Source organism: Pinus tabuliformis, chromosome 1_1 (genome assembly GCF_031772625.1).
Source record: "Pinus tabuliformis cultivar Carrire ecotype Pingquan chromosome 1_1, CPIR1, whole genome shotgun sequence".
Taxonomy (NCBI): domain Eukaryota; kingdom Viridiplantae; phylum Streptophyta; class Pinopsida; order Pinales; family Pinaceae; genus Pinus; species Pinus tabuliformis.
Window position 1 is genome coordinate 760,471,785 of NC_142297.1, and position 25,886 is coordinate 760,497,670.

The window sequence follows — 25,886 nt, forward strand, 5'->3', positions numbered from 1 at the left end:
ACAATAATAAAGTGATAATGATCATCAACAGAAAATAATTAAAGAACAAATAAACCAACCAAAAAAACCTGTCAATTCTATTAAATAAAATAGCAATCCTACCTCTAAAATTTTAATATTATAATTAAACAATTACTCATAACATGAATCATATGTGTTTTTACCACATATATATCATCATTCTGCAGTGATAAAACAAGCACTAGAAAGAGATCATAAATAATTAAATGCATCTCTAAGAATTTTTGGGATACACATTTCTTAGACCTATACAAACAAATATGGAGTAAAAAATTACACAAACAAATATGAAATAAAAAATTACATAACCAAACTCTTAGAATTAAAACATAAAACCTTAAAAACAATGAATATATTAATAGGATAAATTGCGTATAAACAAATTGTTCAATAAAAATGAGTCGATCACAGCAATGAAATCTTCCACTCAAGCTTATTTTCTTATAAAATTGGGCAGAATGGATTCTTCGGTTAAGAAGCAGAAAAAGATCAATAGAATAAAATATAGCTCCCTCCCATGTGACCATGAACTTAAGCTTTTATAGCTAGTAATAGCATGCTACTCAATCTACCAGATCGCCATCAAATGCATCTCTTCTGAATTTTCACGACAAAAATATGCATACAATTCAAAAGCCTCTCCATTTCCTCGAATTTCTCCATTATAAACTATCAATATTTATATAAAATGTCAATACTGACCATCCACTTGAACAAAATAAGAATTAAGTGACAGATTTAGCATCTGGTGTCAAAATCAATTCATAACTTTACACATACTTAGAAGCAGCATAGCTCCTGTTCATCACTTTACACAGATTACAACAAGCATTGCTTCAAACGCACCAAATGCCCAATCTCTCAGCTATACAACAGATTATAAATCTATAAAGAATTTAGTTTTACTCCACTCCAATAAGGTGTGGAATGTTATATGCACAAGCCAGTACAAGTGTTTATAATTCATCACTTGAGTTAATTGCTCAACGCCATGATTAGTGTGAAATGGATGTTATTGTTAAGATGCTATGCTGAAAGAGCTCACTTTCTTTGGTGTTGCAACCACAAGTGGAGCTTCTAGAGAATTTGTAATAGCAAATTTGTCATGCATAAATTTGCTATCCACAATGGATACATCTTTTGGAACAATCTTGTAGCAATAGCAACTTTTTAGCCCATTTTGGCCCTTGTAACACACATGATCGTTGTTTTTTACTTGACGGAAGTTATAGATGACAGAAAATTTACCAACAGTGGCAACTACATGGCGCTCCTGCCTTCCACTCTCAGTAACCTGCAGTGATGAAGAGAAATAGATGTCAGAATTTAGTACACTTGAAGAGCTAATAAAGGTTATATTGCAGGCCAACGGTCCTATAAGTTCAATTGCTACATGTTATGAAGTTGAAGTCATTTTTTGTGTACCTTATCCCTTCATAGACAATTGCTAACTTTTAATACATTATTATTTGTTTATAGTGGTGATATTGAAAAAGCATATGGCCAAATTTTTGTGTATCTGTAAGGCCATGTTTGAAATTTGTGTTTGGGAGAATCAAGACCTATTAAAAATTAATGGAACAGTTCGGGGAATTCATTTTTCTTGAAAGAAAGGTGATGAGCCATGTAGCAACAAGCTGAGAAGGTTTGCCAAGTAAAATAAGATGCTTGGTTTGAAATTTAAAGATGCTATTTTAAAGCCCCACAAATTACTGGATATTGAACCAGATAATTCGACCAAGAAACAAAACATTGAAATTCACCATCTTGTGCTCGTTGAAGATCTCAAACTTTGGTTCCAGGTGCAGAGACTAATTTATTTTAGAAAAGGCTAATTGCATGTTGGCCGCATTTCCATACCATTTTTGTACCAGAAATATTACTGTCCAGAAACGACACCAAATTTGGATAGTGCAGTTCATTAAGAGAAACGGATTTGTTGTACATAAAAAAGTCTTAAACTTTGAAAGAAGTCCCCAAAAGTATTAATGAAGTTCCGAGCAACTTAGGTACTCTGTTTTTTATTTTTTCATACAATAAAACATCATAGTCTAATTCTTCTATGTTTGGTTCTTTCTCAAGCATATTTTTTTTTTATCAATTTTGTCTGGAATCCAGGTGGGATTTATTGAAATCACAAGTTTGGGCCGTGAAGGCGGCTAGTATCCCAAGGGTTTTTCAGGGCACTGAATTTATTTGTGCATTCAAAAATGAATTTTAAACAACAACAAATCACGATATAGTCAAAGATTGTATCACTAGATTTTGTTTGGAAAAACTGGGTTTTAAGCGAATTGAATCCATTTATACATTAAAAAAAATAAAAATTAAACAGCAACCAATAACAATCTGGTCAAAATTTGCATCTTCGAATTCAGATGAAAAAAAACTAAAACTTAGAATAATTAGGCTGTGCCCTTTCAAAAAAACTTTGCTGGTTTAGAAAATGCTTAAATGTGACCAAACACTAGTACAACCCCATGGCTAATAGCTGCCCTGGCTTATAGAAATTTGTTCAATTTTTGGTTTAAATTTTTTTTTTATCAATTTTGTCTCGAATCCAGGTGGGATTTTTCGAAATCACAAGTTTGAGCCGTGAAGGCGGCTAGTATCCCAAGGGTTTTTCAGGGCACTGAATTGATTTGTGCATTCAAAAATGAATTTTAAACAACAACTAATCATGATATAGTCAAAGATTGTATCACTAGATTCTGTTTGGAAAACCTGGGTTTTAAGCGAATTGAATCCATTTATACATTAAAAAAAATAAAAATTAAAGAGCAACAAATAACAATCTGGTCAAAATTTGCATCTCCGAATTCAGATGAAAAAAAACTAAAACTTAGAATAATTAGGCTGTGCCCTTTCAAAAAAACTTTGCTAGTTTAGAAAATGCTTAAATGTGACCAAACACTAGTACAACCCCATGGCTAATAGCTGCCTTGGCTTCTAGAAATTTGTTCAATTGTTGGTTTACAATTTTGCGAGTGCAATGGATGGAAACATTCATTAATTTACTTTTCATGAAATGGAAACCAATGATTTTCAATACATACTTTGAAACAAGTAGTAGTTGGAATTAAAAATTGAACAGGACATTAAAGTCAAATAAACAACATAAGGGGAAGAAAAACAATACAAATCAGAAGACCAAAATGCATATTAGTAACACTTACCCAAGAGAACTGACCACCATGGAACTTATCCTTTCCAGCCAAATGTGCATCCACTGGAGTAAGCTTGAGCAATCTCGGAGCTGGAATCTTGTGCCCCTTCCGCCCAGAAACTCCTGTCTTTCACTGTCCATCTTTAACCGTGAAGACAGTACTGATAAGAATGAGATAGGTATTAGTAGTCCCAAGAATCCACTTCGCATCATAAGTAACATCAACATGTGCGATCGGTGATCCAAGAGCTGGAAACGTTGTTTTTTCCACCCCCATAGATGTTTTCCCATAAAGCCGAATCTTCCCATCACTGGATCCAATCACCACGCATCCATCCCCAGTAGTTGCAAAGCACTGAAAATTTGTACCTCTCGTAAATTGATGACCATTGGCCCAATTTGAAACCGTGTTGTCAGACTGTTGAATAATACCATGCCTATCCCTCATATCCTACCTGCACAGCCTATTGTCATCAAGCCCCATGAAGGTCGACTCTGCAGCATCCAACTGTGCACCCTTGCTAACATTTTTAATATCTCGCATCGTGATGGGAGTCCCATCCTTCTCAAACTTCCATTCTGCCACAACCTTCCCAGTCTCAATATCCAGTTGGTGAACCCTTGCAGCATGAGGCTTGCCCTGCTTGGCAGGGCTCATCAACATCATATTGGTCTCTGCTCTCATGAGAAGACCCTTCTTCGGTGTAGAGTAATAAGACCCATCACCCCCCAAATCCCCCTACCTGAACTTCACAGACATGCCCTTCCCATGGATCCCATGGTGCAAATTCTTGGCTGCCTCAATGCCAGTCTCACCGACCAAAAAGCTATTACCCAGGGCACCCATGGCCAAGCTCTGTATACCACCATTAGTAGCCTCCTCAATCTCTTCATTCAAATCCCTATCCTCATCCTCCAGCCCCAAGCTCTCCTCTGCATCTTCCCAGACAAAATCATCTGCAGTCTGGGGATTAGCCCACCCCATGAAATCCTTCCCAAACACCTTAACCTTGTTTTCCTCAGTATCCTTGAGCAAATAAGTATTCTCAAACATAAGGCCACCCCATATAGTCATGATCGAAGCCAAGAAGCAGAAAAACCCATTCATAGATACAACAATAACGTGCACGCTAGGAGCTATGATAGTCCAATGATCTGACAGGTTTAAAGCATGGGAAAATCAACCCTCAAGAAGCCACAAATAACTTCGCAATAAAATATAAAATATAAAAGCCTGCATGCCGCCTTCTTCATTTAAGAGTCTTCAGCGCTGGAAACAAATCATTACCTATTTTCTAGATAATTCATAGTAAGATTAAAATTGGCTATACCACAGTATGAAGTCAGCCCCGCTGAGACAGATAAATGTACATTGAGAAATCTTACCTCCAAATCCTGGAATAATCCCAAATTGAAGTTCTGGAAACCCAAGCTGTGCTTTTGGGGTTGAAATACGAGCATGACAAGACTGTGTAAATTAAATACATCCATGATAACTCAAAACATGTAAGTTCCCAAAATTCCCCTTCCAAAACATAAAATTACAAGAGATGGACAATCATTGCCACATACCATTGCTAATTCTAATCCACAACCAAGCGCAAGCCCTTGAATAGCAGCTACAGAAGGTTTCTTAGCCTCTATAACAACACCAAAAGGCCAAAAAGGTCAGAGCCAGAAAAAAAGTTCCATCCTAAAAACACATAGAATCCTTTTCCAAACTTTCAGGGGTGCCTAAACATCCATCAGAATCTTAATTTTGTTATGTTAACAATATCAACATATCCAGCTACGTATTACAATACAGTAAAACATGTAGAATCCTTTACCAATACATTGATGAGTTCCTACCTATGCTATAAGAATGCTACTTTTAACTGTACCATCAAATCCAACTATACTCTACAATAAGCCTAGGTATCCATATTTTGGCACATTCCTAGAAAAGCTCAAAATGTCAAGGGTATGATAATTTCACTTTATAGTATTCAAATAACATATGGAAAATAACGATCCAACAAAATGTCTTTTACAAGAATTGATAATTTTTTTTGAAATGACAAGTCAAAGTAAAAGCAACATTCCTCTATCTTATACATTATTTGTGGATTTGATAATAGCTAACATTCCCGAGATACAGTACCCCCACTTCAGCCTTACATATCACCAACAACTTGCAACTTTAGTGAAAACAAAAAAAAAGCAACATATATAACAAACGCCTACCTTCAATAGTATTGATCATAAGATCAACAGAAACTCTACCCAAATGTGACAAGTTCCCTGCTAGATACACAGTTACAGAGAATTGAATATGAGCAAACATGGAAACCTTTGAAACAATCTGCAACAGAATTTGAATTTTGTATGAAAACTTAGTTTGGCATACCAGTCTGTTGTACTTCCTGGAGAACGTTGATGTCAAAACCACCTGAGAATATGCTTCCATTACCTAACAATGCCAAAACAGAGACATAGACATGAAATCATCTCGATTTTTTAACAGAAGCATTTACATCTCTCTCTATATATATGAATATATATAAAGATTTATAACACCATTGAACATTTAGTACAGTTTCCATCGCTTCTGCAAAGTTGCATACCAGTGACAACAATGGCCTTCACATCATTTCTCCTCATTGCTTTGTCATATTTTTCTTTCAAGCCTGCAAGAATTGTAAATAAAACCAATTGAATGGTTACTGCAGATATTAAGTTAAATGGTAACACATATGCTAATGCATTACTTACACCCAGATATCAACACACAAATGCGTATGTCATTAAGCCTTCTCTTTCAATGAACATAAAATTATGACGTAGTCAACTACTTACTGGACAGTAATATGATGAATTTGGTAAGGTTGACCTATGATTTCGAATTGGTATGTGCAAATTAGTAGGCCTTGGAGGATTGGTTTGCATTTTATAATCATTTTAATTTGACCTTATCTGTCCTATCCTCATATGGCAGAGCTGATATCAGTTTGCTTTGGGAAAAAGCCATGATGCCCTTTATTTCCAGCCACAGCACAGTTTCTTTACTGCTGAAGCATTTCTCAGTTTCAATTTGCCTACTGGTGCATGTGATGTTGTTTGCAAGGCATAGGAAAATAAACCTTTTCTGCCACTCCCATGCCATTGCTGACTTGTTGTGGCCCATCAAGGGTGCTCTTGCTGGCTGGGGTCTGATGGACTTGAGTTGTCTCAAATCAGCATATCCTGTGGGGATGTGGTGTTTCCCCTCACACCCCTTCAACATTTTATAGGTAATAGTTAATAGGTTAGTTGTGATTCCTGACCAGACATATGTCACTCCTTCGCATGATGCCTGAAAAGTTGCAAAGGAATAGTTTGATTTCTGTTTCACTACCAGACACATGCTGCACTCTTGCATGAAGGCATGTGTCTTCATTAAGGGGTGCAATTTGATTGTGTCTGGACTCTGTACAGCTGTGTTTTGTACGTTACCTGCCCTTTATATGTTTCTATGGGAAAAGCCTTTCTGCTATCTACCTTTTTTGCGTAATATGTTCATTGTGCTGTATATTTTTTTATCGATATAACTTGGAGGCGTGTTTAATATATAACACACGGTTTCTAATCCTAACATGCATGCTCCTCCCTTGAATGAGATTTTCCAGGTGTGGCTCTTGAGTATATTGAATATTATTGAGGTATGCGGATTATGGTATGGTCCTGGCAAGTTACAAGGTTTACCATCCAGGTAAAGATAATATATTCCCATTTACGAATAAATAAAGGAATTTCTTTAACCTACCGGCAGATTATGGTATCGTGCTGGCAAGGTACCAGTTCTTTGCTCAAATGTATGAGGGTGGGTAGATATCCTTTCCAGGTTTACCATCCATGTAAAAAAAAATAAGTTGCCAGATATAGAATAAATAAAAGGAATTATTTGATTTTATGACGTTTCTCACTGCTAATAATGTGTACTTAAATTGAGGAGGTAGTGCATCAGATGGATGATCTGTGAAAAAAAAATTAAGCTTACCTGACTCTGGAGAAGAGTGTGGTATTTCTGTAATAGTCCAATGCTTCATCCATAAGCTTCTTATGCTCCTTCGAACCTTCAAGAAGACCCCTGAAATAACCCCTGTTCTCAAAGCTTCTCCTGAATGCCTCCCATCCAATATCTCTACTCCTCGCTGCTTTCAGTGCCGAGCTTTGGACTTTAGCAACCCCTGAGCCACTTAGTCTGAGTTTTGCATTCTCCATCTCTTACTGATAATGCGATCTCTGTTGATACATCATCTCAAATCCACAACTTATCTTCATACCCAGTTCCGCCTCCTTGTAATTTGGAGACGACAGAGGCGGTATTGGATAGCAACGCGGTGCCTGAAAGGCTTGCTGCACGAACTGAGCATACATGGCCCTTGACATCCTTTTCCTGTTACTATGTAGATTATACTTCATCATAAATATCTTAAAGGTATTCTAAAAATAAACTCATCTTCCAAAAGCTAGACCTACCGATTAGCAATTTCACTAGAAAACAAAGTCCATATAGAGTTTCGAACAACAATGCTATTGAAAAAAAGTTTTGCCCCTACATACAAGATTTCATGTTAAAGGTGTAGAAATATAAATAAGCAGAGCTGATATCAAATGCTTAACTAAACTAACACTCAGACCTACAAACCCATCATTCTGAGCAATAATCAAACACTCAGTTCTAGTGCAAACAAATGAGACATATTTGCAGTGGGGGGGGAATACTTACAATGCGGACTTTTAAAAACCTTCCCACAACATGGCTTTGGGCAAGGATACTTCTTCATCTCTTACAACATGGCATTGGGCAAGGATATTTCTTCACCTCTCTAGATGGTAGATTCAGACTCTTCCATTACTCACCTCTCTCTCTATGCCGCTTCATATGGCATTTCAAATTAGACAGTTGATAATTGCAGTGTGTAGTCCTCTTTGGGGCACACAAATAACTTTCCTTCATGCTTTATCATGTGACGATTTAAATGGTCCTTCCTCTTGTAACTGCAAGAGCAACCATCTACTGGGCAAACAAAGGTTCTCTGCAATATTAAAAAAAGCAATTACAAACTTGATAAATATTAACATTGGAAATTTGCTGAGAATTTCAGCCATTAATAATATGATCACTCACACACATATACATCAGTTTTAATAAATTGGTAGGGAAATGTTTGTTAATCCCATTTTGATTGTTGTCATTGTGAAGCCTTATTATTTCCAAGCTTAGTAACTACCAATGTGGCTTATTAAATGTCGGGGATTTCATCCTACAACAATATGATCACAGATCACACACATGATACACCACTTTTAATAAAACGTTTGGGAAATGTTTAAAAAATATCATTTTGACCAATTGTGCAGATGAATAGCAAATAAATGACAGAATAGAATTAACCAACCTGTGATTGCAACAAAACATGTATGATAATGTTGAAGCGCGAGCGAGCAGAAGGCAGAAGGAACTTCTCAGGGGTCACCCCACCTGGTACTAATCCATGGATATTCTGCCCTCCCTCACCACAATGGAGCTCACCACAGTGGAGTTCGGATGGGAACATGTAATGTCACGCAAAGCCGAGCACGCGTGGCCTGAACTACTTTCGTTTGAATCCGCTATAAAGAAGAAAAGAAGCAGCCTGTGGTAGAAGAATTGAATTGAGTAACTTCTTCAATTTCCGTTGTCCCAATCGATGTACCTCGCATCATACAAAACGATTTGCCATCAAATTGGGCATGCCCTTTTCTTTGCAATGCGATTCACTCTTAATTTCAATAATGCAACTTATGGAACCACCATTCCGTTTGAGTTATCTGCAGACTCCCCGTATTGGGAACGCTCAACTCTCTCCGACGCCGATTGGACCTGCAACTAAACCTCGTTAGCTCATTCATTTTCTTATCTATTTTCTATAAATGTTCAGGAAGTGAAAATGCAACAAACCTCTTTGTTCCAATTAGTACGTGCTGTAAGAATAATGAGTACTAACGTCTGCAGTGCCACTCCCAGGATTAATCCCCACCAGATTCCCTGCCATTGCCAATGTCAGAAAGAAACATACTACAATATACTCAGAAACAGGATAAGGTTATTCCTCTGTTATCTTTTAATTTTGCATCTTTGAGCATGGACAATCTAATTATATTGAAAAAAACAAATAAAAGTAGAAAAAGTTAGCTATGTATTTCAAATAATTACATCGATTCCAAGACTGGTCTTCAATCCTAAAGCAATTCCAACTGGTAAGCCAACAAGATAGTATGTCACTAAATTCACATATGCCACCACAGCTTGCCATCCACATCCAATTGCCACCCCTGCAATCACAATACCTTTATGATGTCAACGAAAATATAACCTAAATATAGCAAACATCAACTACCAGCTTTCTGCTGCAAATAAATTGTTGATACTGAAAATTCCAACCTGAGAGAATAGGTTGGGTGCCATTCAAGAGAACAGATATTGCAAGTAGAGGTATCAATGCATAGACTGCGCGTATAACCACAGTGGTGCTTGTGAATGCCATGGCGAGTTCTTTCTTCAGTATCAGAATCCCAATGGCAAGTATGACACTTATTATGAAGCAAGTGACCACCACAACTATAACTGAAAATCTTGCAGTTTTAGGTCTCCTGGCTCCCAGCTCATTACCCACTCTTATACTGCAAATAATATAAATACCACAATAAAGAAAACCAATTTCTAGACACAGTGGTGCTTGTGAATGCCATGGCGAGTTCTTTCTTCAGTATCAGAATCCCAATGGCAAGTATGACACTTATTATGAAGCAAGTGACCACCACAACTATAACTGAAAATCTTGCAGTTTTAGGTCTCCTGGCTCCCAGCTCATTACCCACTCTTATACTGCAAATAATATAAATACCACAATAAAGAAAACCAATTTCTAGATACAGCAAATGGGAAAAAAAAGGTATACCATGCTATATAAAACCGCTGAATTTATGTGAATTGCAGTTTTGCCCAATATTGGAGAATCCTACCTCCAGGAGAGGGGTCAATTGTTTGACCCCTCTGGCGATGGTCAGATTTAAAGATATTCCCAAAATCTGCAATAGCCATAAAAATGCCCCAATAAAACAATATATTACTATAAATCATAAATGTATACCTTGCAGCTGTACTGAGACCCAACATTGCCATCAACTCCCAGTTGTAATAATTCATGCTGCATATATGTTCAAAACCTGGCACGTTAGAGATATATTAACTGGCATAGCTATCTAACAAAGTTGGGACAATGCATAGGCATGGAGCTTGTATTTGGCTTTAAATTAGTTAGCTTTAAATGGGAAAGTCTCATACCAAACAGAAATGGAATCCAGAGCGACCTCTGCATTTGGCAGCCAACCCGATACAAGCACCAATACTTCAATGTACCATATTTCCAAACTGCAAAATCAGGTGTGGAACAAAACAAAACTTGTCAAAACAGGCTAAGCTATTATGTAAACACCCAGATATAATTTAGATAGTTTGTGTATCTTCCAAAGAGTATTAAGGCATACGTTAGCATAACAGCCGATGCCAGAGTTAACTTGAAGTATGACCAGAGTCCTGTGAAGGCCTTCAAGGTGAAGCCCGTCCATGTATGCCTGCAGTATGGGCTATAGAATATATACAAGGCAGTAGTAATGACCAGAACCCACCAAGTCAAACTCACTATTAGGGCTATCCCTAGCAGGCCAAATCCTAGCTTGTCTACTGCCACCCAGGTGATCAATGTATGGAATAGACATGTCCCAACAGCAATATAGGCAATAGGGGCCACTATGTTCTGAGCCTGCAAAAACCTCTGCATGGGGCAATTGAGGGCAAAAGCAAACAACTGAGGAATAAGACCTTTGGCAAAAATACCTCCTGCAGCAGAGATTTCTTTACTCTGCCCTATGGCAATCAATACTGGATCTGCAAAATAGTAGAGGATGCCCAGGAGTATTGCAGTTCCAGTCATTATTATCATGGACCTCTGGCAGATGACTAAACTTCTCCATCCGAGACGCCGCCCTCATGGAATCCACGTCCCGTTCATAAAAGGCCTCCACCGCCTTAGAAATCAAGTGCTCATCGTGCTTCAAAACCTGAGCCATGCTCAGAGAAACTCGAACCCTGACCCTATGCATGTTAACCCTAGCTTTATCGGGATGACCTTTAATACGACTGTTTAGAGCGTTCTGAACAACATCGCTAGCTCTGGTTTGCACAAAACCACCCGTGAGAGCCCGCAAGGAGTCCCATACTGAGGGTTTCACCGGCAAATGGAACGGAAGCCCGCGGGTTCGAGTCCCGGAGATTGGAATTGAGAGTACAGGGACACGATGAGGTTACAGCGGGTTGAATGATTAGTGTTGCCATATATAATCCTTATCAAAATCTGAAAATGTGTCTAGACATTGTACCTGGAGTTCTTTCAATCGGGACTCGGTTTCTTCGGCTGACATCGAGTCTGGTAATGCACATCGAGTCTGGTAATGCGAAGTCCGGGAAAATGGCGTAGAGAAGAGTGTCTCTAACAAATTTGCAGATATTTCTGCCGGCTTCATGGGTGAAGATTCGAGACCGCCACGGAGAAAGGCACGTTCACCGCACCAACTGCAAGATGCAAAATACCCAAATGTCAATTTGGCTGTTAATGACAGGTGTCAACGTTAGAATGAAAAGGATGACGAAAGTCTATAAAGGAAGGCCTATCGGCCTAAAAAACCTCTTTTTCTCAATTATTTTTTTTTATAGTGTTTTAATTTCATCTGTATGCCTCTTAGTTTTTGACATTTTCAATTTATTTTTTTTACACTTTTAGAAATCCATAGAAACGTATTTATACATGAAAATTCGATGTTTCAACTTTTAATTTATAGGCTATTAAAATATATAAAAGGAAACCACACAAGGATGGATCTTTTCTATTATAAGATAAGGGATGGCCAAGAAATTGAAGAACTCAAACTAATAAATGCATATTGATGTTTAATAACGTAAATATAAATTACTAATAATGGATTAATATAAATATCAAATAATTTTTTAATAACATATTAGTTTTTTTTAAGAAAAAAATGAAATAATATATATAAAATAATAAATTTTAATATAAATAAGTATATAACTAACCAGATAAGTACATAATTATAACTAAGAAGATAAGTACATAATTAAAGGTGTTTTTTTTGTCATATGACCATATAAATATAATTTTCTCAATAATTTATTACACAAACAAAATTAGATGTTGATCTTTCTAAAAGTAAAATTCATATCAGTAATTATTAATAGTAAGGGTTTACTACGAAGGAAAATAATTAAAAACCTTTTTTATTAATTACATTTTTTTTATAATTTTTTAATTTCGTTTATATGCTTTTTAGTTTTTGGCATTTTCATTTTTTGGTTTTTAAAAAAAATAATTAAAAATCTTATTTTAATAATTTTCTAATTTCATTTACATGCTTCTTAGTTTTTCACATTTTCATTTTTTTGGTTTTTTTATATGTTTTTTATTGCTAATTTATAGTAAATAAGAAAGTGTAATGTGGTTAACAGGTTTAAGATAGCTTTTCATGTTTAATCAAAGCTTAAAATAGGAAAATGACATTGAACAATGGTCTGCATGTTCAAAATGGTTGTCTCTAGTTTGACTATATTTTACCATGATGCGTATGGGTGACTAAGGTTGATATAATGATATGTAACATTTACTAATATTACTAAGTACAGTAAGCTTGATATATCAAGTTTTATAAGTTGATATATCACTAGTTTAGAGCGTTTGCTAGGTTTATAGAGACTATTAGCTTTAACTATGAAAATGATTGTTCTTCCGAGATTAACTATTGCGAAAAAAGGTTAATCATGGTCAAATGTGGTTGAGCCTACTCAACTATATCTAATAATGTCAATTATGAGGATAGCCAACTTTTCTTAACCAAGGTAAAACATAGATAAACCAACTTCAGCAATACTCTAAATGTTCAAAATCGTTTACTATGGTAAACTATGTTCAACATGGCTAACAAGGCCAACCATTCTAAATAAGGACAAGTTGATCAAACCATGTTCACCCATGGTTAACATGTTTCGTATTATTAATATTGGTTGAATAATATTGTCATGGTTGACTATGCTTGAACATAGGTTGACCATGGTTAAAACGATTTACCATGTTTGACTAGGATTATCTATGATGCTTATGGATGACTAAGGTTGATACAAAAAAATTATTTGGTTTATTAGTTTGACCAAGATTTACATGGTTAAGTTAGTTTTACTAGCTTGACCTATGTTTTTTGACTGAGAATCGATTAGTGAGAAAGCTGATGTATAACAAACTTCTAGCATTGGCTCAATTTAGAAATGTCTTCTTTGGTGAATTTAAAATTGTCTTCTTTGTTAAAATTATTGAGGGATTTTTTGATTTGGAGAGTTGCCCTAATGATACCAGAGTTGTGAAAAGGAACAAGAGCTAAAATTTTGGATTGATCAAACCAAAGAATGTGCCATGAGTCAAATTAGTGTTCAACAATGGTTCACTTTGATAACCAGATATGTGCAGTATATGTTATATGCTCCTTGATATCAGGTTTGAAGGGATGACCTATCTTGTCACTATAAGACTTTCGACATGAACATGGAATTTCTTAAACGCTTAAACATGAAATGGATTCAAACATATCCTTCGTTGAGTATACTATTTGATTTAAAGTTTTTTTATGTTTAAAGGTGGTTTTAATGTTCATTTTTTATAGGATTATGGACATGACGTTAGTGGTACTTTTAATATAAGGAAGATTGGCTTCTCCTTTGCGAGGAGGGGAAAAAGGGGATTTTGGATTGTACACATCATGAAACGATTTAAAATTTCAGATGAGGTGTAGTCGTTGGCTCCAAAAGCTTGGAAAAGGTGAGATTTTGGCTTTTATTGACTGAAGGAACTACAAGTAGAAATTTTAAAGGCTCAAGAGATGAGAAATTTGAGGACAACATACTTTTAGGATGGTTGGTCATTTGAATGGGCATGGAAATACCAAACAATATGGGTATTTCTGTGGTAAGCTTGATGGATTAGGGAACCATCAAGTTTTTGTAAAGTGAGAACATTATCGAAGGGGAGGGATTAATTAGATGTAATCTTCATGGTTAATTGAACATGAATAGAAATCTTTTTGAGATGAGAGAGATGTGCTTTAAGGTGGCTTTAAGCTTAGTTATTCTTTTCTAATAAATGACAAAAGTGTCCGAAAAACAGAAGCAACACTTCATCATTTTATGCGAAGAGTTAATGACTTTGCATTCAAAAAACTCAATGAACATGTTAGTGAAAATAGGAGAAAGGAATGAAACCATTTTTTGTGGGACAATTAACGTTCTATGAATGATTGGTGGCACTTGGTATGTTGCCATTGGTGTAAAGTGGACTAGCATTGATGCAAATTCTAGGAAGAGAGTTTGAAGCAACGTTTCAGTTAGAAAATGTTATGAAGGACTCCGTTTAACCTTATCCGCTATGAATTTCTTTGAATAAGATTTCCAATATTATGTGGAACTCCATAAATGCATCTTGGAATAAAACACTTTTATCATCTATCCAAAACTTCACAAACAAACTTTCAATAATGTTAAATACTACCTCGTGCATCATTTTGGACCTCTGTTGCTCGAGAGAGCACTGCGACGAGCGAAAAACATATCAGAGAGATCAATATAATCGCAGAGGAAGAAGCCATCTTTAATCCTATGAAACCAAACCTACTTTGCCTTTTCTTTTAAACTGGATGAGTCGTTATGCACGCAGCTCCTACCATTTTATAATCGTTTGCGTTGCCATTTTGAGCCCTCATCCACCTCGCTAAAAGTTAGGGTTTTGCACACTATAATAATGCTTTGTTTCAATTTCAGTGGGGAGGTATGGATATTTCCCATTCAGTACTGGATCTTTTCTCAGAGGTGAAGGAATGTTACCATTTTCAAGGTAGGAACTGTGAGATCTTAATGCAAAGTGAGACATTAGAAGTTTCTGATATACACTTTTAGAAAACCATAGAATCGTATTTATAGATGAAAAATTGATGTTTCAAATTTTAATTTATAGGCTATTAAATTATATAAAATGAGACAACATAAGGATGGATCTTTTCTATTATAAGACAAGGGTTGGCCAAGAAATTGAAGAACTCAAATTAACAATGCATATTGATGTTTAATCATGTAAATAACATCAATAATGCAAATATAAATTATCATGATTAATATAAATACCGAATAATTTTATTAGTTTTAAAAAAAAATTAAATAATATATATTAACTAATAATTTAATATAAATAAGTATATAACTAACCAGATAAGTACATAATTAAAAGTGTCTTTTCTCATATGATCACATATATACAATTTTCTCAGTTATTTATTACACAAAAAAATTAGTTCTAATCCTTTTAAAATTAAAATTCATATGAGTAATTATTAATTATTAATAGTAAGACTTTACTACGAAGGAAAATAATTAAAAACTTCTTTTTCTCAATTATTTTTTATAATAATTAAAAACCTCTTTTTCTCAATTATTTTTTTTATAGTGTTTTAATTTCATCTGTATGCCTCTTAGTTTTTGACATTTTCAATTTATTTTTTTTTGCACTTTTAGAAATCCATAGAAACGTATTTATACATGAAAATTCGATGTTTCAACTTTTAATTTATAGGTTATTAAAATATATAAAAGGAAACAACACAATGATGGATCTTTTCTATTATAAGATAAGGGATGGCCAAGAAATTGAAGAACTCAAACTAATAATGCATATTGATGTTTAATAACGTAAATATAAATTACTAATAATTATCAAATAATTTTTTAATAACATATTAGTTTTTTTTAAGAAAAAGTGAAATAATATATACTAAATAATAAATTTTAATATAAATAAGTATATAACTAACAAGATAAGTACATAATTATAACTAAGAAAATAAGTACATAATTAAAGGTGTTTTTAAAGGTGTTTTTTTGTCATATGACTATATAAATATAATTTTCTCAATAATTTATTACACAAACAAAATTAGATGTTGATCTTTCTAAAAGTAAAATTCATATGAGTAATTATTAATAGTAAGGGTTTACTAGGAAGGAAAATAATTAAAAATATTTTTTATTAATTACAATTTTTTTTATTTATAATTTTTAATTTCATTTATATGCTTTTTAGTTTTTGGCATTTTCATTTTTTTGGGTTTTAATAGAAAATAATTAAAAATCTTATTTTAATAATTTTCTAATTTCATTTACATGTTTTTCACATTTTCATTTTTTTGGTTTTTTGATATGTTTCTTATTGCTAATTTATAGTAAATAAGAAAGTGTAATGGGGTTTAAGATAGCTTTTCATGTTTAATCAAAGCTTAAAATAGGCAAATGGCATTCAACAATGGTCTACATGTTCAAAATGGTTGTCTCTAGTTTGACTATATTTTACCATGATGCGTATGGGTGACTAATGTTGATATAATGACATGTAACACTTACTAATATTACTAAGTATAGTAAGCTTGATATATCAAGTTTTCTAAGTTGATATATCACTATTTTACAGGGTTTCCTAGGTTTATATAGACTGTTAGCTTTAACTATGAAAATGTTAGTTCTTCCGAGATTAACTATTATGAAACAAGGTTAATCATGGTCAAATGTGGTTGAGCCTACTAAACTATATCTAATAATGGCAATTATGAAGATAGCCAACTTTGATTAACCAAGGTAAAACATAGATAAACCAACTTCATCAATGCTCTAAATGTTCAAAATCGTTTACTATGGTAAACTATGTTCAACATGGCTAACAAGGCCAACCATTCTAAATTAAGGACAAATTGATCAAACCATGTTCACTCATGGTTAACATGTTTCCTGTTATTAATAATGGTTGAATAATATTGTCATGGTTGATTATGCTTGAACATAGGTTGAACATGGTTAAAATGATTTACCATGTTTGATTAGGATTGTCTATGATGCTCATGGATGACTAAGGTTGATATAAAAAAAATATTTGGTTTACTAGCTTTACTAAGGCTATGTTATTAGGTTTAAGAACCTATAAAATTTAATAGGTTTACTAGTTTGACCAAGAAATACATGGTTAAGTTAGTTTTACTAGCTTGACCTATGTTTTTTGACTGAGAATCTATTAGTGAGAAAGGTGATGTATAACAAACTTCTAGAATTGGATCAATTTAGAAAAGGTGATGTATAACAAACTTCTAGAATTGGATCAATTTAGAAATGTTTTCTTTGGTGAATTTAAAATTGTCTTCTTTGTTGAAATTACTGAGGGATTTTTTGATTTAGATAGTTGCCCTAATGATACCAGAGTTGTGAAAAGGGACAAGAGCTAAAATTTTGGATTGATCAAAACAAAGAATGTGCCATGAGTCAAATTAGTGTTCAACAATGGCTCACTTTGATAACCATATATGTCTAGTATATGTTATATGGTCCTTGATCTCAGGTTTGATGGGATGACCTGTCTTGTCACTATAAGACTTTCGACATGAACATGGAATTTAATAAACGCTTAAACATGACATGGATTCAAACATATCCTTCGTTGAGTAGACTATCTGATTTAAAGTTTTTTTATGTTTAAAGGTGGTTTTAATGTTCATTTTTTATAGGATTATAGGCATGAGGTTAGTGGTACCTTTAATATAAGGAATATTGACTTCTCCTTTGCGAGGAGAGGGGGAAAAATGGGATTCTCGATTGTACACATCATGAAACAGTTTAAAATTTGAGATGAGGTGTAGTCGTTGGCTCCAAAAGCTTGGAAAAGGTGGGATTTTGGCTTTTATTGAGTGAAGGAACTACAAGTAGAAATTTTGAGGGCTCAAGAGATGAGAAATTTGAGGAAAACATACTTTTAGGATGAGTTGTCATTTGAATTGGCGTGGAAATGCCAATCAATGTCGGTATTTTTGTGGTAAGCTTGATGGATTAGGGAACCATCAAGTTTTTGTAAAATGAGAACATTATCGAAGGGGAGGGATTCATTAGATGTAATCTTCATGGTGAATTGAACATGAATAGAAATTTTTTTGAGATGAGAGGGATGTGCTTTAAGGTGGCTTTAAGCTTAGTTATTCTTTTCTAATAAATGACAAAAGTGTCCGAAAAACCAGAAGCAACACTTCATCATTTTTTGCCAAGAGTTAATAGCTTTGTATTCAAAAAAATCAATGAACATGTTAGCGAAAACATGAGAGAGGAATGAAACCATTTCTTGTGGGACAATTAACATTCTATAAATGATTGGTGGCACTTGGTATGTTGCCATTGGTGTAAACTAGACTAGCATTGATGCAAATTATAGGAAGAGAGTTCGAAGCAATGTTTTAGTTAGAAAATGTTATGAAGGACTCAGTTTAACCTTATCCGCTATAAATTTATTTGAATAAGATTTCCAATATTATGTGGAAGTCCAGAAATGGATCTGAGAATAAAACGTTATTGATTGTTGAAGTTAGGGCCCTTAAGTCCTTAGCAAGGTGAATTTTAGAACGTAAGGATGTATGAATATCCAAGGGTCAGAGTGTCAAGAGATGAGATGCAAAACATTAGATATCAGAAAATGTGAGAAGGCGGAACATAAAAAATGTCAAATATCAGAAGAAGGCTAAAATCTCAGAGGTTTGGAACATCAGAACCTCGAAACGTCATAGCCTTAATGGAATTCCATTTATAGAAAGTTTTGATCTGATAGAGAAAGCATAGCATCAGGCTAAATATTGAAGTAGGCAGAGCATTGGAACATGATATTGTAAGGGCTAAATATCAGAGGTTAAGATGCAGAGCAATGGTTTACAGAGGAATTTGAGTGCAAAACCAAAGAACTAGGGACCATTTCTCTCTCCTTTGACAAGATATGTGGAAGCCATTGATTGGCCCAGAGGAGGTAACGTGGTAGATGGTATCATCACGGCGTGGTTGTATAGGGGACATGTGGTAGCAATATTATGAACTATTGGGAGGCCTAATGGGGAAAATATAGGTGAAATGTGTCACCATGATGGAGGTGCAATGTGGAGATGATGATGACAACATGACATCATCTTGGAGGTCAGAGTACCAGAGGTCGTATATCTCGTAACTCCTATGTAATTTCGTTTTGGAAAAGTTACGATAGAGGGGGTTCCCAATGTGACTATGATATGGTAGTGAGAGACTGAAAGAACCAAGGGTGAAAAATAGGGCCTAGCACCTAAGCACTATGGAGCATATCAAAGGTTGGAGATTTTAGAACTCTTTTGTAAATCCATTTTGGAGAACATTTATGATATGTGTGAGCTCTTGATGTGTTGGCGATTGGTTGTCGAGCTCAAAGAATCAAGCGGGAGAGAAGATACATAAGGAGATAGGACCCCAACTGGATCCTAAAAGGCTTAGCGCCTAAGTGGTATACTGACAGTCACAACACTTTGTACCACGGTGGAAAAAACCATAAGGGGATAAAGGTAAATCCTAGTATTATAATATCGTAACATATTATTAATAAAGTTATGTGAAGTTTGCACTCCTAAAGACCAACATAGAGCTTTATGTAGGATGGATGAGTCAAAAAATGAAAAGAAAATGAGTGTAGAGGAGTTGGTAACTAAAATAAATAGTGATTGTTAAAGATCATTGGTTCGAAGCAGCGATGACCACGATTGTGTAGGATAAAATAATGGAGTTTGTCATAAGTTGAGACAAGCCATCAGAATCTTGATTTTGTGGTAAAAGGATTTGAACAAAGATTAGAGTTTCGAGGATAAGAGATTTATTCATAGGAATGAAGTGTTGTTGTGTGTATGAAAGTATTCCTTGTGGGAGTGCACAGGTTGATTGATATTTAACTATTAGCATGGATATTGAAACGAATACCCATTCACAAAATTAATTGTACTCCAACCACAGTTGGTGAATGAATGATGCCCATTCTCATGTTTTAATGTAGCAGAAAAATTCAAGCAAGAGACACAATAGCAGGATGGAGATCCATGCTACCTATATGGAATAATGCATTGTGAGAGTGTGCAAGTTGAATGAGATTTAATTCTCAGCATGGAGAATCACATAGAGACCCATTCACCAAATTAATTTTATTGCAACCATAGTTGGTGAGTGAACAATGTGTATTCTCATGTTTTAATGTAGTGACAGAATTCAAGCAAGAGACACACAACAAGATGGAGAAGCCATGTAGGAGTATTCATGGGTCATGTAAATGGCAGGTTTATGGTTAATGGAGACAACTTCAACCAACATGTCACATAGGAACAAAACATAAGAGCATTGTTAAACAAAGTGGGCGAGGTTGTATTGTTTCCAGTGAGAAATTTTGAGAGTTGTGTGCAAGTGTGGATTGTTGAGGAGAGGAAAAGTGTACGTATGCAGCATAAAAGAGGTTTTGTGTGTCTATACTACAGATGAAAGGGGTTTAGTAGGCCAATGCTACTATGTGAGGCTGACATTTCCTATGGAAGCATAGAGGTACAAGATCAGAAGTATGGTACTACAATGAAATATACTTTTATTTCTTTGTATATGTAATTGTCACTGTTTTCTGTTTGAATATTGTATGAGAGGTATAACAATGGCTAGAGTAGGTAGTGGGATAGCTAATAATAATTTGGCACCTCTTGGAATGTAGGAGCTTAATTTACGTCATAATAACAAACATAGTGCTGGTTTTCTCCCTTTCGTTTTATATGTAAAAGTACCTATGACAATATGTGTATGTCTCTTATGTGATGGATTGTTTTTACATGTGAATGCCTTATCTTGTCACTAATTTGTATTTTTTGTCAATTATCTCACAATTAACTGAGAGTAGAGGAAATAATTAAATACTTATTCATAAAAAAAATTAAGAACCTAACTATTACTATTTCACCTCGCTCTTAGTAATTCATTATTCCAATAATTGGTATCAATCCCAAGTTCCTTTTGGAAAGTCTAACCACTGGAAATAGATCCATATGGTTGTATGTTTAGGGAAGATATTCAAGAGTCTTACTCATGCAAGATATCATTCCTTAATGTGCAAAACTATGCCTCCTGGGATGTTAGGATGAAAGACTAGTTTATGTCTCTAGGAGTAGATGTTTGGAGATTTTGCTGGAAGATTATAATGTCCCTGATGTCCCTCCCACTGATGCAAATGACAAATTTTTTTATGGAAATAATGTTAGATGTAAAAATTCCATTCTCTTTGGCCTCAGTGAATTTGAACTCGTAAACGTTATGCATTGTAAGTATACCAAGGAAGTGTGATTAAAACTCAATTCGAATCATGGAGGAGATGACAAAGTCAAGCAAGCCAAAATTTTAACCTTTACAATGTGGTTTGAAATCCTAAAAATGAGTGAAGAAGAAAGCATGGTATAATACTTCCACAGATTTAATGAAGTAAACAATATGACTAGAGGACTTGGTGAATAATTCAAGGAAGATATTATTGTTCAAAAGCCTTAAGATCTTTACCCATTAGATTTAATGCCAAAGTATATGCTATTAAAGAAATGGATGATTTAAAGAATCTCAAGATGGATCAGTTTCTTGGTACTCTTGCAGCCTATGATATGAGAGTAGAAAGAGAGAAGTTTGAAACCAACAAAGTAACATTCAAATTGTCCAAGAAGACCAAGGAACATAAAGATCATTAGGATTTCTCCAGATATGAATATGATCAAGAGCTCATTCAATTTTCCATGAAATTAAAGTGTGTCTGAGGAAAATATAAAGAAATGTTGGCCTTTGAATGCTTTTATTGTGGAACAGTTGGACACTTTTTGTCTAAGTTCCCTTACAATCAAAGGGCAGAAAAGGAAGATGATCAAATATTTAGAAACAAATCTTAACAACATTAGAAGAATAATTTCTATAAGAAAAAGGTGCTCTACTCCAAATAGGATACTTCAACACCAGAGTCAGATAATGAAATCTCTTCAAAAGGCGATTTAGATAAGTATTTACTAATGGAATTTGGAGCATATTGCAAGAAAAAAGTATTACTAACACTGAAGAAGCAGAAGAAGTAGGAATAGTGGAATTTGAAGGGGAAGTCATTAGTGCTCTTGATGAGTTAAAGAAGGAAAAGAAAAATAACGAGCAGAAAGAATAATAACTACATCGTGCTAGAGGAGGTATGTACAACTCTAACAATGAGGAGTTTCTTTATCAAAGGAAAAACTTGAAGAAGCCATTAAAAACAAAAATAGTTTAGCCTTTCTTCTAGAATAGAAACAAGGAACATGTGAGAAATTAGAAGAGAACAAGCATTTAAAATAGGATTTGTTCAAGGTAAATAAAGAAAATATCTCAAAAGCATGCAAAGATGAAATTTTGTCCTTGAAAGCCAAATTAGAATAAGCTAAATGAACAGAAGAAGTTCTTAAATATTTGATCGATGAATGGGAAAAGTAATGTAAAATTCTTGAGGAATAGATCATATATCTGAGCATGGATCTTGAGAAAATGAAGACCAAGAAAGGTATAAATGAAAATTTTGTATAAGGAACAAGAAATGTAGATAATGTTATAAACATGCGAAGGTCTTAAAGAAAATAAAGAGGCATGGGATGCTACAGACCATAGGAATCCTCTATGGGAAATATGAACTTCAAGTGCATGGGATTTAAAATCATAAATCGTTCTCTCCTATAATGAGTGATGTTAAATTCTTAAAATATAATAATTTTTGGCACAAAGAAAGTGAGTGCAAAAGTAGGCTAGAGTACCTGTCCATGTCTCAGAACACTTGGCAACTAGATTTTCAAAATGATAAGGATAATTGGAAAACAAAATATGGAAAGAACATAGAATGTGGACTATATCTATTAGCACATAACCAATAAAATAGATGGTATGAGGATAGTGGTTTCTCCAAGCATATGATTAGGGATAAGAGAAAATTTTTGTTACTAAAGGAAAAGGAAAAGGGAACAATGTCACTTTCGGAAACAATGCCCCAACAAGAGTTAAAGGTAAGGGCATATTGAGTCTTGATGAATAGGCTAAAGCCTAAAATGTGTTGTACATATAATTTCTCAAGCATAACTTGAATAGTGTAAGTAATATGTGTGATAATGGATTTAATGTGACCTTTCTCTCCAAGGACTATGAGATCCAAAATTAAGAAAATGGAAAGCTAGTGGGAAAAGAAATCAACACTCACAATAATATATATGTCTTTTATGAATCAAGAGTAAGTTTCTATTTGGGAAAGTCAAGTAAATCCTAATTATGGCACAAGAGACTTGGTCATATGAATTTTTATAGTCTGGTAAGAGTCAACAAGATAGAAGTTGCGAGAGTTTTTCCAAGATGATCAGGGCTTTATAATTCAATAATCACATCATGTCAATTTGATAAGGAGACTATGACTCATTTAAAGGTGAAATATTTTTATTCCTCTAGACAATTGGAGCTAATTCATATAGATACATGCGATCCAACTAGAACAGAAAGCCCAAAAGGAGAAATTCATTTTATATTTCTTATTGATGACCTTACTAGGGCCGCTCGGATTGTTCTCTTAAAGGTAAAGTCAAAAGTGTTTAAACATTTCAAAAAAAATAAACCTTGAGTATAAAATGAGAAATATATAAATATAAAATTCGTAAGATCATACAAAGGAGGGGAATAAACTTAAAGAGAGTTTGTAGAATTCTTTGAAGAGCATGGCATAAGGAGGAAATATTATGTGGTTGGAAATCCAGAACAAAATGGGGTAGTTGAGAGAAAGAACATAATAATCCAAGAAATGGTGAGAGCTATGATGGATGAAGAAAATTTACCTCACATCTTCTAGGGAGAAGAAACACAAGAAATGGTGTACCTATAAAATAGAACAAAACTGAGATCTAATAGTGATAAACATGCCTATGGTTTATGAAAGGGAAGACCTGCATCAATTAAACACTACAAGGTGTTTGGAAGAGAGTGTTTTATCAGAAGGAATGATAAAAATCCAAGAAAGTTTTATTCATGCATTGATGTGGGTATATTACTCAAGTACTCTGTTCAAAGTAAAGGATACAAATTTTATAACAAACATACAAAGGGGGGTTAAGATTTCATTGGTGTAGTATTAGATGAAATAGATTCACAACCTGATTCCTCCAAAGTAAACATAAATTGAGATGGAGAATAGAATTCAAACATTAGGCCCTAAGACCGAGATGAAGAAAATTGAGATAATGAAGACATGGAAACAAGCACAACTCTAAAGCCCAAAACACCTTCTAGAAATGTATAGAAAGAACATCCTAGAAATAAAATTCTTGGAGATTAAAGACTTGGTGTTCAGACCAGGAGGAAATTTGTTGGTAGTTAAAGTTGTGAAAATTTTACTCTTTTATCTTAGGTTGAGCCTAAAAATCTCATCTAGGAAAGTGAGCACAAGTTTTGGGTGAGAGCTATGAATGAAGAACTTCAACAAATTGAGAAGAATGACACTTGGGAGCTTGTTGAAAGAGTCAAAGAGAAAAATTACATAGGGACAAAATGGGTTTTGAAAAAATCTAAATGAGTAGGGTCAAGTAATTAGGAACAAGGATCATTTGGTATGCAAAAACGTATGCCCAAATATACAGTGTAGATTTAGAGGACAATTCTACACCAATAGCTCGAATGTAAGCTATCAAAATGTTTCTTTCCTTTTACAATCATAAAAACACCAATTTATATCATATTGATGTGAAGTCTTCATTTTTAAATGGAGATCTAGAAGAAGAGGATTATATTAAGAATCCAAAGGGATTCACACTCATCGAAAATGAAGGGATTGTGTGTAGACTTACAAAGGTCCTATATGGACTCAATAAGGATCCAGGGGCCTAGAATGCAAGAATGGATCAATACCTTCAACAACAAGGCTTTAGGCAATCTATTGTAGGCAACAATCTATACCTAAATTTTTAAGATGATCATCTTCTAATTGTTGTAGTGTATGTGGATGGCATAATCTTTGGCAACGAGCTGGAATAATTGGGACATGAATTTGTAAAATGTATGTAGACAGAGTTCAGTACTTTCATGATAGGAGAGTTTTATTTCTTCTTAGGGTTGAAAATTTCTCATTAAAAAGATGCGATTTTTATCTTCCAATCCAAGTACCTACGAGAAACTATGAGGAAGTTTCGACTAGAAGATTGCAATCCACTTAGCAAACTTATGGTTACAGGTTGCAAATTATGAAAATAAGATGAGACATCATTGCTAAATCAGACTGAGTACAAATCAATGGTTTGAATCTTGTTGTATCTCACATCTTTGAGACTAGACATTATGGGAGAAGTGAGTCTTGTGGCTACATTTGAAGCTTCCCCTCATGAAACTCATGTCATCATTATCAAAATAATTTTCAAATATATTCAAGGAACAACTGATAATGGACTCTAGTATGATAAAATCAGAGAGTTTATGTTTAAGTACTATACTGATGCTGATTGTAAAGAAGTATTGATGACTAGAAGAGAACCTCAGGTACAACATTATTTTTGGGAAACTACTTTATGTCTCGAGTCAACAAGAAACAAGCCTCAATTTCTTTAACAATGGTTGAAAAAATGTATATTGTAGTTGCCACTTGTCTCTCACAAATTATATGGATGAATC

The 25,886-nt window shown here is 34.4% G+C and overlaps 1 protein-coding gene and 2 pseudogenes across 3 annotated transcripts in view; all 3 read right to left on the reverse strand.

Moving 5' to 3' along the window:
* Positions 1-7,436, reverse strand: part of LOC149216236 (protein CYPRO4-like) — a 98,592-nt pseudogene extending 91,156 nt beyond the window's left edge. Inside the window, exons 1-4 of the transcript XR_016251099.1 lie at positions 7,206-7,436; positions 5,794-5,856; positions 5,577-5,639; positions 5,414-5,470 (exon numbers count right to left, since the gene is read on the reverse strand). The product of XR_016251099.1 is annotated as a protein CYPRO4-like (transcript). The remainder of the gene's footprint in view (positions 1-5,413; positions 5,471-5,576; positions 5,640-5,793; positions 5,857-7,205) is intronic.
* LOC149216238 (protein CYPRO4-like) lies at positions 814-4,660 on the reverse strand (annotated as a pseudogene). Its single transcript, XR_016251100.1, has 3 exons — positions 4,574-4,660; positions 3,198-4,342; positions 814-1,315 (listed from the first exon to the last, which is right to left on the reverse strand). The product of XR_016251100.1 is annotated as a protein CYPRO4-like (transcript).
* Positions 7,437-8,616: 1,180 nt separating the features above from the next.
* Positions 8,617-11,588, reverse strand: LOC149216239 (protein DETOXIFICATION 41-like). The gene is made up of 8 exons (XM_089389874.1): positions 11,474-11,588; positions 10,742-11,240; positions 10,539-10,625; positions 10,345-10,401; positions 9,636-9,874; positions 9,408-9,526; positions 9,153-9,239; positions 8,617-9,074 (listed from the first exon to the last, which is right to left on the reverse strand). Exons 1-8 carry the CDS (start codon positions 11,586-11,588, stop codon positions 8,994-8,996), a joined length of 1,284 nt encoding a protein of 427 aa, XP_089246000.1. The 3' UTR covers positions 8,617-8,993.
* Positions 11,589-25,886: the final 14,298 nt, after the last annotated feature.

Excerpts from the sequence above, each read along its gene's own strand:
- LOC149216239 (XM_089389874.1), bottom strand. The coding sequence starts at position 11,588 with ATGGCAACACTAATCATTCAACCCGCTGTAACCTCATCGTGTCCCTGT. Across the intron at positions 9,240-9,407 it reads AGACCAGTCTTGGAATCGAT|GGAATCTGGTGGGGATTAAT; the intron begins GTAATTATTTGA and ends TGGCAATGGCAG. Across the intron at positions 9,075-9,152 it reads GTACTAATTGGAACAAAGAG|GTCCAATCGGCGTCGGAGAG; the intron begins GTTTGTTGCATT and ends GTTTAGTTGCAG.